A 12,928-nucleotide genomic window follows, 5' to 3' on the forward strand; every position below is an offset into this window, starting at 1 on the left:
ATATGATGGTGCCACTGCACTCCAGCTTGGGGTGACAGAGTGAGACACTGTCTCTAAAAATATATATAAAGTAATTAAAGTGCCTAGAACAGGGCCTGGAATATGGTAAGCTCCATTTAAATATTTGTTGCTGGTTTTCCCATCTTGCAAGATGGCGAGTGAAAAAGTTGAGAAGCCAGATACTAAAGAGAAGAAACCCGAAGCCAAGAAGGCTGATGCTGGTGGCAAGGTGAAAAAGGGTCACCTCAAGGCTAAAAAGCCCAAGAAGGGGAAGCCCCATTGCAGCCGCAACCCTGTCCTTGTCAGAGGAATTGGCAGGTATTCCCGATCTGCCATGTATTCCAGAAAGGCCATGTGCAAGAGGAAGTACTCCGCCGCTAAATCCAAGGTTGAAAAGAAAAAGAAGGAGAAGGTTCTTGCAACTGTTACAAAACCAGTTGGTGGTGACAAGAACGGCGGTACCCGGGTGGTTAAACTTCCCAAAATGCCTAGATATTACCCTACTGAAGATGTGCCTCGAAAGCTGTTGAGCCATGGCAACAAACCCTTCAGTCAGCACGTAGAAAACTGCGAGCCAGCATTACCCCTGGGACCATTCTGATCCTCCTCGCTGGACGCCACAGGGGCAAGAGGGTGGTTTTCCTGAAGCAGCTGGCTAGTGGCTTGTTACTTCTAACTGGACCTCTGGTCCTCAATCGAGTTCCTCTACGAAGAACACACCAGAAATTTGTCATTGCCACCTCAACCAAAATTGATATCAGCAATGTAAAAATCCCAAAACGTCTTACTGATGCTTACTTCAAGAAGAAGAAGCTGCGGAAGCCCAGACACCAGGAAGGTGAGATCTTCGACACAGAAAAAGAGAAATACGAGATTACGGAGCAGCGCAAGATTGATCAGAAAGCTGTGGACTCACAAATTTTACCAAAAATCAAAGCTATTCCTCAGCTCCAGGGCTACCTGCAATCTATGTTTGCCCTGACAAATGGAATTTATCCTCACAAATTGGTGTTCTAAATATCTTAAGAACCTAATTAAATAGCTGACTACAAAAAAAAAAAAAAAAAATTTGTTGCTGGTACTGCTTCTAATTCTGGCTCTCCAGGTGTGTAATGGGATGGTGTAAGGGCGAAATGACAGGAGTTCTTTTTTTATTGTCTCAGAAGTGAGGTAGATGCCCAAGATTGGGGCAGGAAGTAGGAAGAGTCATCTGATAGAGGAGAAACGGGGAGTAAGGGATAACAGGGAGACATGCTTCTGAGACATGTTTCACACTGATTCCATAGTAAGGATTTAAATTCTTATTCTGTCTTTGTAATCCTGCTCAACCCCTTTTATAGCTTTTATACTATATACCTTTTCACATAAGTAAGAAACCTCAAACCAACTGTCTTCTTATCCTGTATTTTTTGAGCACTGATCATTTGCTAGGGACTAGCTAAGTGCTTTATAAAGATTGTCTCATTCAATCTTCACACAAACCCCTGGGATTCTTACTTCTGGGATTTCTTAATTCTTACCCTCTGGGGTGAAATATGGTTATCCATAGTTCACAGATGAGGACACAGAGGCATAGAGAGGTTAAAAAAAAAACTTTACTAATTTGTACCTAAAGTGACAACATGCTAGTGTCAAAGATAATAATTAATGAATTGATTGTGGCCTACCTCTGTACCTTCATTTTATAAAAAGGAAACCTCCATATTCGTATTAATACTCCAGCCAGACTGATCTAATTATATGCTGCACTATTTCGTACTACAGTGCCTTTACATTCTCTGGTCTTTCTGCCTCAAGTACTTTTTTCCCAAGTTCCTGTGCATCCACTACAGAACCTTTCCTCATAAGCTCAAGCCGAAACCATCTCTTCTTTCTCCTTTGTGCCACCACTGCACAGTGTATAACTGGGTCTTGTGCTTCTCCCATTGTATTGAAAGTATTTATTTACATGCTTCTCTATTAGATATTAGGTTTTTAAATTAGGAATCATGTCCCTTCCTTCCCCCTAGCCCTTAACTCCTAATACAGTGTTTGTCACATGATAAAGACATGATAAAGTATATAGAACAGTGTAAGTGCCCCCCTTGCTTGCCTTTTTCTCTCCTCAGTCCCTTCTGCAAAGTAAACCATTGTCAATAATTTTGTGTGCATCCTTCTAGACATCTTTTTTTTTTTTTTTTTGAGATAGTGTCTCCCTCTGTCACCCAGGCCAGAGTGCAGTGGTGTGATCTCGGCTCACTACAAGCTCTGCCTCCCAGGTTCACACCATTCTCCTGCCTCAGCCTCCCGAGTAGCTGGGACTGTAGGTGCCTACCACCACGCCCGGCTAATTTTTTGTATTTTTAGTAGAGATGGGGTTTCACTGTGTTAGCCAGGATGGTCTTGATCTCCTGACCTTGTGATCCACCGCCTCAGCCTCCCAAAGGGCTGGGATTACAGGTGTGAGCCACCGTGCCTGGCCCAACATCTTTTTTTTTTGAGACGGAGTCTGGCTCTGTTGCCCACACTGGAGTGCAGTGGCTGATCTCAGCTCACTGCAACCTCTGCCTCCCAGGTTCAAGCAATTCTCCTGCCTCAGCCTGCCAAATAGCTGGGATTACAGGCATGCACCACCACCTCCGGCTAATTTTTGTATTTTTAGTGGACACAGGGTTTCACCATGTTGGCCAGGCTGGCCTTGAACTCCTGACCTCAGATGGTCCACCTGCCTCAGCCTCCCAAAGTGCTGGGATTACAGGTGTGAGCCACTGCACCTGGCCTTCTAGACATTTTTTAAAGCATTCTCTCTCTGTGTGTATCTGCCTATGCAAAGATACTTTAATAAAATAAAAATTACATGTAAATTATTTATGTTATCATTTTAAAAATTAATAATGTTCTGAAGTTCTTTCTTTGCCCATGCATTTGTATTTACTTATGTTTAGTTTATGTTTAGAATTATTCAGGTTCTCTAATGTATGGAGGTACCGTAATATATTTAACCACTGTCCTCGTTGATAATAACATTTCCGACATTTTTGACACTAAATTTTACACTGAACATCTTTTACATATAATATGTACTTAAATGAAAAATTTGAAGGATAGATTCCCCAGAAATGGACTTGGTGGGTGAAATGCGATTAATTTTAAAAAAATTCAACTTTTTTTTTAGACTCAGGGGGTACATGTGCAGGCTTGTTATGTGAGTGTATATATGTGTGTGTGTGTGTATATATATATATATATATATATATATATTTTTTTTTTTTTTTTTTTTCAGACAGAGCTTTGCCCTTGTTGCCCAGGCTGGAGTGCAATTGTGCAATCTCTGCTCACCTCAGTCTCTGCTTCCTGGATTCAAGCAATTCTCCTGCCTCAGCCTCCTGAGTAGCTGGGATTACAGGCATGCACCACCACGCCCGGCTAATTTTGTATTTTTAGTAGTGATGGGGTTTCTCCATGTTGGTCAGGATGGTCTCAAACTCTTGACCTCAGGTGATCTGCCCAGCTCGGCCTCCCAAAGTGCTGGGATTACAGGCGTGAGCTACCGCACCTGGCCTACGTGGGTATATTGTGTGATGCTGAAGTTTGGGATACGACTGATCCCATCACTCAGGTAGTGAGCATAGTATCCAATAATGTTTCAACCCTTGCCTCCCTTCCTCCCTCCCCCAACATTTAAAATTTTGATAGATTTATTTCTATATTATCTTCTGCCTGATTCATATACTTAATATAAATTCTGAGGCTGTTTCTCTGTTTTGTCAACACATTATTTTAAAAATATTTAGTTAATATATTGGGTGAAAAATATATTCATTTCTCTTACTACAGCGAGATTGTGCTCTTTTCATATATTTATTTACTATCTTTTTTTTTTTTCATGTGTTGTCATGTGTTTAAGTTTTAGTTGTGAGTTTGTCTTTAGTGTTTTCCTTATGGGCAATCCTGTTCTACCTCAGTTGTGGGAGTATTTCTTTGGAGTGGTTTTGCATTTGCCTTTTCTAAGTCCTCAGGATTATTATCAGATTGAGACCTAATTTTAAGTTAAATTCCTGGCTCAGAGTCTCCTTTATATCATATAAGTCATATAAGTTTATACTCCAAAATTATATATATCATAGATAATATGAGTTGGTACTCCAAACTTACACAGAGGCCTGGGATTTTCCCTTCCACTTTTTATCATGAATATTTTCAAACAGAAGTTGAATGAATAATACAGTTAATACCCATATATCCATTATCCATTTTTAACAATTGTTGACATTTTGACAAATTTGGCTTTCTGCTTAGGTGATTTGTTTTTGTTTTGGTGTTGAGTTGTACAGTCTTTAAATTCAGAAAATGTTCTAGGGAGAAATTAGCAATGTACTTGAAGTCTCCTTAAAGCTCTACCAAACGCTCTGATGGCTTTTTTGTCCCCTAGCAGCACCCATCTGCAGGTACAAAGACCAGATTCTCAGCCTCCTGCCCATTCTCAGAATTAGCAAACCTCAGAATAAAGCAGTTGTAGCAATCTGCTCACCTTTCAGATTTCTCTCTTCTTGAATCTTATTGTCCTCTCACCCCCTACTCAGATTCTTATTGCCTAACAGGCATGAGAGACTGGAAGAGTTAAATGGGGAAGAGGGAAAGCTAATACAAGGGTGCGTTATTAAGTTGGTTACTGCTTTGGACAACTGGAACTCCATTCTTCTGGAGCTCTGAGGAGCTGTGTAGAATGCACCTTAAAATTGTGTCCAAGTGATAAAAGAGGGGACAATTTGTCCACTAGCTCATGGGGTGTTGGCACCTGCACAGTTTCAGGTTTGTTCTGTACAGGGGGCATCCGTACTTGTAATGTCCCAGGAGCCCTGGGACAGAAAGCAAGAGATTCATGGTTGGCTGAGGCAAGGTGTTACCAGGTTGCACTTGCCCGAGGCTGGTTTCTGTAGCAAGAGCTGAAGTGAAAGGTGAAGATGTGATACTACAAAAGAGGAGTCCATACAGTGCTCAAATTGCCCTAAAATTGGCTAGTACCCTTCAAGCTAATTTGTTGCTTTTTGACGTACTTGCCTTAATGTTTGAGCAATTCCTTTATTTCTGATGGAACAAAATATTGTAGACTCACCTTGTACTTTACTACAAATTTTTCTTTTTTCACCTAAAGCCCAGGGAGAAATACTCCTGTGAACTCTTTCTAGTTTCCCTTTCACTTAATTTACAGTTTTGCAAAAATTATGAATTTTATAGAAGTCTCAATTCCAACTCCTTGCTTAGTGCTTGTCCAAGGCTTTGTTTCCTCATCTTTGTGTGTATTTAAATCCAAACCCTTAGCCATTACTGCATCGAATGATTTTCTACTCCAATTAGATGACTCTGAGCTCACGAAGCTTACCTCAGGTTGAATCTTTACCTGTTGTCCCATGTTGCTATATTCTGATTCACTGAGGACCCAAAAGCATTTCTCAAGAATAGACCGATTACTTGCTGAGAGGGAATGATTTGCTCTAAACTATCCATCCTACTGGCCTCCTTTGAATTCTCCTACCAATCTCCAGGTTGGTTTGCTTTAGGCTCCAATCTGCATGGATTTGCCAAAGAGGGTTCAAGCACCACTAGTTTATTAGGGCTAAGTGCAGACTGTCTACCTGTGGCCTGGACCACCTGAACAGCCTTTTCAGTATGTCACCAAATCCTGGAAGCTTTTCAGTTTTCTGGCAAACATGTTGGAACACCCAAATGTGAAATATATTGCCTTAAAAATCGAAAGAGGCCTATGAATCCTGCCTTTTAAAATGGCAAATTATTTGATATTTTGGAGGGGATATTTAAGTGCCCTAGACATCAATCAGAATCAACTGAAAGGCTGGTTAAAACACCAATTTTTGGGCCCCATTCTCAAAATTATGGATTCAGTACGTCTAAGGTGGAGCCTAAGAGTATGCATTTCTAACAAGTTCCCAGGTGATGCTGTTTGTTTAGGACCACAATGAGAACCACTGCCTGATAGACCAAGACTTCAATGGCATGAGGCTTACCAAGGCATCTAGGGTACCATATTGTCCTGCTTTCCCTGTAGCATCTGTAGGTTATCATCAATGGAGTGAACCAGCAGGATATCCTGTAAAATGGTGAGATGTTTAAGTTTTCTGCAGGATAAATAGTAGGCCAGATTGAAAGAGTTATATAGATCTGAAGAGTTATATAGGTCTGAAGATGATGAAGGTATATTGTTTCTGCCAGGGAAAAGCAATTTGATTATGATTTTTTGCTTATTTATTAACTGGAAGAAATAATATCCACCAGATAATACACATATATGTCACACACACACACACACACACACATAGACACACATATATATATTTAATTTTTTCTAGACAGAGTCTTGCTTTGTTGTCCAGGCTGGAGTGCAATGACACGATCACAACTCACTGCAGCCTCAACCTCCTGGGCTCAAGTGATCCTTGCACCTCAGTCTCCTAAGAAGCTGGGACTATAGGGGTGTGCTACCATGCCTGGCTAATTTTTAATATATATATATATATATTTTGAGACAGGGTCTCACTCTGTCACCTAGACTGGAGTGCAGTGGTGTGATCTCAGCTCACCGCAACTTATTTTTTATTTTTGTAGAGGTGGGGTCTCACTATGTTGCCCAGGCTGGTCTCAAAGATCTGGACTCAAGTGATCCTTCTGCCTCGGCTTCCCAAAGTGTGAGGATTTCAGGCATGAGTCACCGTACCTGGCCATTAATGGGTATATATTAAGGGCCAAGTACTGTATTGACTTACTGTAGACCTCGCATTTGGAAAGCAGCTAAAATTGGAGTCACCCCCTGACTAAATGTATGATCATCTACTCCCATTCTTTATGACCCATCTGTATTGGCAAGATGAGTGACTTAAATCAAGAATATAACAGGAATTGCTTATGCTTCAGTTTTGAATCCTTTGCTAGTGGTACTAATCTTTGTGATTTCTTTATAGATGCTTTACTGCTTTTGATTTTATTTTACTAGGAAGGGGAAGTTCAGGAGCTTCAGTTTGGTTTTCCATCATAATGGACCTTACTTCACAGGTCAGGGAGATAGTGTGGGGATTCTGAACAACAGGAATTTGGGAAATAACCGGAGGGTGACTTCAGGCTCTCACTATACCTGCTGCTTTTGTGGGGATAGGAAACTTCTTGGACTTGGAGTGTTTGTGATGTTTTGGGCAATATATGGGTATCCTCCATATATTTCTTTATCAGTTCTTGAGATCACATTTTATCACAATCAAGCCTCTCATTTTCACTTAAGAGACATAGCAAAGCTTGAATTCAACTGGATTTGCAATTTTTAACCATCGAGTCCAACTAAAACTTTGGTTTTTGGCCTCTTCAGCCTGCAGCTACAAGCAATAAAGAATTCTTTTAATATACTTATAGAAATTCTAGTTTTCAGGTTTTACCTTGGGTCAGAATTTAGGATCTATTGAGTTTGTTACTCTCTTCCTTTGGGTTATCCAGTGCCATAAGAAGCAACTATTCTACTCTACAGTTCTTAAATTCTTTCCTTTGGGGTTGCTTGGGCTCTTTTTTTTTTTTTTGAAGTGGATTCTGTTTCTGTCACGCAGGCTGGAGGGCAGTGGCACGATATCGGCTCACTGCAACCTCTGCCTCCTGGGTTCAAGTGATTCTCCTGCTTCAGCCTCTTGAGTAACTGGGATTACAGGTGCTCACCACCACACCTGGCTAATTTTTGTATTTTTAGGAGAGACAGGATTTCACCATGTTGGCCATGCTGGTCTCAAATTCCTGACCTCAGGTGATCCACCCGCCTTGGCCTCCCAAGGTGCTGGGATTACAGGTGTGAGCCACCGCACCTGGCCTGCTTGGGGTCTTAAAGGCTTGTCTCCAATGGGAACTTTTTTTTAGGTGATAAGGTGTTTCAATTTGCCTATTTTGTCATTGCATGACAAGGACTACCAAGTCCCATCTGTTAATACTAGTAGTACTTCCTCTTTTCTCAACTTCAACCAGATTGGATAATAAATCTCAAATTTCCTCTATTTCACTTCTATAGCTTTCAAGTATTTATGGTACAATTTCTGAAAGCAAATGCCTGGATTTGCAGCTGTTGTAGAATATGAAGAACTCTGTTTCATAAAGTGGGAATATTCTTCAAACATAAAGAGAATTAGATGCCAAGAAGAATGACAACCATTACTTGTGTAAACCAAAAAGTGACTGAGGCAGGTCTCAATTGATTTACAGGTTTATTTTGCCAAGGTTGAGGGCATGCCCAGGAACAAAACACAAATCACAAGAGCGTCTGTGATCAGTGCTTTTTCCAAAGAGGGTTTTGAGGACTTCAGTATTTTAAGGGAAAAGAGCAAGCAGGAGGGGAAGGAGGAAAGGGAAAAAAAAAAAAAAAAGGCAAGGGAGAGTAGACAAGGAGGCAAGTGGTTACTTCCTTGTGAGGCTCTGATTAGCACTCAGTGAATCTACATTTTACATGTGAAAAGTGGGGGTAAAAGAAAAGTCATTTATGCATTCATCTGGGAGTAGACAGAGGGATGATTTCTGGTCTTGTTCTTGTCTTCTACCTGTGAAGATAAGCTAATAATGTACATTGTCAGGTTGAGATTCAACATACAATGGAACATTATTTGTCCATAAAAAAGAATGAATTACTGATTGCTGTGGTTTAAATGTGTCCCCCTCTGTATTAGTCTGTTCTTGCACTGCTATAAAAAAAAAACCTGAGACTAGGTAATTCATAAAGAAAAGAGATTTAATTGGCTTACAGTTCTGCAGGCTATACATAGGAAGCATAGCAGCTTCTGCTTTCTGAGGACGCTTCAGGAAGCTTCCAATCATGGTGGAAGGCAAAGTGGGAGCAAGGCACTTCACACGACCAGAGCCGGAGGAAGAGAGAGAGGGGTGAGGTGCCACACACTTTTAAGCAACCAGATCTCACGAGAACTCACTATGGTGAGGACAGTACCAAGGGGGAAATCTCCCCCCATGATCCAGTCACCTCCTACCAGGCCAACCTCCAACACTGAGGATTACAATTTGATGTGAGATTTGGTGGGGACACAGATCCAAACCACATCATCCTCCAAAACTCAGGTATTGCCAGTGTGATGATATTAAGAGGTGGGCCCTTTTAGAGGTGATTAGGCCATGAGGGCTTTGTGGATGGAATTAAGGCTCCTATAAAAAAGGCATCATGCATTGCTGGTCTATCTCTTGCCCATCTGCCTTCTGCCATGTGAAGACATGGAGTTCCTCCCCTTAGAAGATACAATCATCACCAGATAACTGAACATGCTGGTGCCTTGATCTTGGGCTTCCCAGCCTCCAGAACTGAGAAAATAAATTTCTCTTCCTTATAAATTACCCGGTCTCGGGTATTTTGTTGTAACAACACTAATGGACTGAGAAACTGATATGAGCTATAACATGGATGAACCTCAAAAATACTAAGCTAATACCAGCTGAGTTAACTAGCCTTGCTGCAAAAATGTTCTTAGTCTCATCTTTGGTGAAAATAAGATAGATTTTTTATTCGTTTGCTTTTGTTTTCTGAGACAGAGCTTTGCTCCTGTTGCCCAGGCTGGAGTGCAATGGTGTGATCTCGGTTCACTGCAACCTCTGCCTCCCAGGTTCAAGTGGTTCTCCTGCCTCAGCCTCCCTAGTATCTGGGCTTACAGGCATGCGCCACCACGCCTGGCTAATTTTGTATTTTTAGTAGCGATGGGGTTTCACCATGTTGGTCAGGCTGGTCTCGATCCCCTGACCTTAGGTGATCCACCCGCCTTGGCCTCCCAAAGTGCTGGGATTACAGGCATGAGCTACCATGGCTAGCCTGTGTCTTTTTATTATGAAAGAAATACATGCTTATAAAATATCAAAAAGTAAAAAAAACTTTAAAGTAAAAATAAAAGTGCCCTATTTACCCCATCCTTACTTCTAAATACTGAGATTACTTTCACAGTGAACAGAATGGTCACTTGCCATCATATCAATATAAATAGTCTAACAAATATCTTGTTTTTATGAAATTAACAATACTGAGCTATTAAATTGACTTCTGATATCAACTACCTGGACTTAGGCCAAATTTCACAGGTTGAGGGCATGCCCTTCATAAGACTGCCATTACTTCAGATACCAGCCACAAGTTCAGGGGTTCCCAGGGGTGTCCTCAGTCCTGATCAACTGACTACAAATTTGGGGGTTCCCATGATCCCTTCAGGTTTTATGATTTATTAGAATGACTCACTGAACTCAGGATAGTGCCATGCTTATGATTGCAGTTTTATTATAGCAAAAGGATACAAATCAGAACCAGCCAGAGGGAGAGATGCATGGGGTAAGGCCTGAGAGGGTCCTAAATGGAAATTTCCATTGACCCCATTGATATATCACTTTCTTAGAACTTTTATGTGTGATAATACACAGAGTATTGCCAACCAGGGGAGCTTCAATGTCCAGAGTTTTTATTGGGGTCCATTATGTAGGCATGATTGATTGAACCATTGGTCACAAGTTGAACTCAGTCTCTAGCTTCCCTTCCCCACCTGGGCTGATATAACATGGCTCAAGGCTCCAATGCTCCAATCACATGGCTGGTCTTTCTGGCATGGCCAGCCCCATCCTGAATCACCTTCTTAGCATAAACTATCTTGGAGCCCATCATGAGAGACCTCATTAGCATGAGATATACGGGCCCACCATGAATAACAAAGACAATCCTATTACTTGGAAAATTCCAACAATTTAAAGGCTACCTCCAGGAAGTAGGAACAAAATCCAGGCAAATTCTTTATTACCCAGGTTAACTGCAACATGAAACAATATTCAGAGAGTAAACGAACAAGTGAAGGCACACTGTCAACCTCTCAGAGCTGTGGAACTTCCAGTCTTCCCTCATAATAGGTACCATACAACACATGACATGCAATCAATACTAGTAAAGCTTATCTTCCTTAAAACTTTAAATAAATATAAATAGATGTTTTAGTGTTTTTTCTCTGTGCCTTAGCAGATCCTCTTTTATACTGCCTAAGGTACTTGTGCCCCATTTTGGAGATCACTGCCCAAGAGATCTCTTGGATAAATAACTTAAAGGGGTAAGGGGATAGATTCTATTATTGTTTCCAAATGTCTATGTTCTCCTTTGTGAAAGGATTAAACTTTGATACCCTTGACATGTCTTTCTGTAGACAAAGTATATTTCCCTGTCTCGCTTACAGGTTTGTCCAGGTAACTTGCATTGGCCAACAGAATCAGAGCAAATACAACGTACACCTTATCTGAATAAAGGATGCTACTACATGGTTCAGCTTACAAGGAGCTATTCTGTGATCTCAGCTTCCAGAATGAGAAAAACACTTGGAGAGGAGCCAAGCAGAGCTGCAGTCAACTCCAAGGTGACCCTAAGCACAAGTGTAATGTGAGTGAGAAATACATGTTTGTTGTTGTAAGCCACTTGGATTTTGGGGTTGCTGGTGATACAGTGTAATCCAGTTATAATGTGACTTATTCCAGGGAGAGAGCTATAATTTTAGGAATACGGTTTGCTTTCTAATTATGAGCTTAGATTGTAAAGACTCTGAAAATCAATGATCATTATTTCAGGGAGTATATGTGCATGTATACCTGTCTACGTGCACGTGCTGGTTAGGCCCAATAATTAATCTGTGGAGAACTTAAAATTCCCTTATCCTTCCCTTATGCTTTGTCATTCCCCTTTCCCTTTTCTTACTAAATAATCTGATTCTAAATAAAGCAGTAGCAAGATAGGTGTCTGTGGTGAGGTGGCTGGGAGAGCAGCAGTGTCCTGGCACAGGGTGAGAGCTTTAGCAGGGTGAGAAGGGTGACTGTGCAGCAGGGTGTTGGCTTGACAGTGGTTCTGGAGCCCAAGCAGAGTGAGAAGAACATCCCGTGGGGGTGGGAAAGTGTCCTGGCGTGGAGAACCAGAGCGAGGAGATGTCCACTCCTGACAATGGCCCAGTGCAGGGTGTCAGAGGATAAGATTGAAGAGGGTGTCCACAGTAGGGGTAGCCTGATGTGAGAGGTCAGAGTCTGACAGGTAAAGAAGGCATCTATGTGGTGGGATAGTCAGGTGCAGTGAGTTGGAGTGCAAGCAGGGTGAGGAGGGCATCCATGTGTGAGGTCACCTTCTACAGGGAGTCAGAGTCGCAAATCGCTGAGCACAGTACTCTAGGGCCAGCCTGGTATGTATGTCAGCATGTGGGAGAGGTGAGGAGGACACCCATGCCTAGTGTTGGCCCAGTTGGGGTTGGGACTCTGCACTCAAGCAGGATGAGGAGAGAGAGCATCCTTGCAGAGGGTAGACCTGGTGTGGGTTTCAGAGACCAGGCATGATAAGGAGGGTGTTTATGTGGTGGGGTAGCCCAGTGAGGGCACTCAGATCCTACGTAGGGTAAGATGGGCATTATTGCTGGCGGATGGAGGACCTGCATGGAGTGTCAGAGCCCAAGCAGGATGAAGAAAGCTTCTATGCAGAGGGTAGACTTGGTGTGGGTTTCAGAAACTTAGCAGGATAAGGAGGTGGTCCATGTGGTAGAATAGCCCAGTGAGGAAGTCAGACCCTTCCAGGGTGAGGAGGGCTTCCACCCACAGGGTGACCTTGTGTGGAGCATTAGAACCTAAGGGGGTCTAAGTGGTGACTAGGGGACCAGCATCAGGAACCAGAGTGCAAGCAGAGTGAGGAGGGCTTTCCTGCAGAGGAATGGCCTAGCATAGGGAGTCAGAGCCTTGGCAGGGTGAGGGGGATGTTTGTGGGGGGATGTTCATGGGGGTGGGCAGTGGGCTGGCCCTTTGCTGGCACTCTCAGAGTGAGGAGGGAGGGCATCAGCACAGGAGATGGTGGCTTGGACTGGGGAGTCAGAGCCCAACTAGGAAGAGAGGGACATCTTAGCAGGTGGGAGATTGATGACAT

At 42.3% G+C, this 12,928-nt stretch overlaps 1 protein-coding gene and 1 pseudogene across 1 annotated transcript in view; both read left to right on the forward strand.

Moving 5' to 3' along the window:
- NECAP1 (NECAP endocytosis associated 1) overlaps positions 1–11,295 on the forward strand; it is a 38,667-nt gene extending 27,372 nt beyond the window's left edge. Inside the window, exon 8 of the mRNA XM_058442769.1 lies at positions 11,217–11,295. Within this exon, the coding sequence (XP_058298752.1) occupies positions 11,217–11,280 (64 nt within the window). The 3' untranslated portion in view covers positions 11,281–11,295. The remainder of the gene's footprint in view (positions 1–11,216) is intronic.
- On the forward strand, positions 152–1,068 carry LOC116472218 (large ribosomal subunit protein eL6-like; annotated as a pseudogene).
- Positions 11,296–12,928: the final 1,633 nt, after the last annotated feature.

The sequence above is a fragment of the Hylobates moloch genome, unplaced genomic scaffold (genome assembly GCF_009828535.3).
Source record: "Hylobates moloch isolate HMO894 unplaced genomic scaffold, HMol_V3 SCAFFOLD_8, whole genome shotgun sequence".
NCBI classification, from domain to species: domain Eukaryota; kingdom Metazoa; phylum Chordata; class Mammalia; order Primates; family Hylobatidae; genus Hylobates; species Hylobates moloch.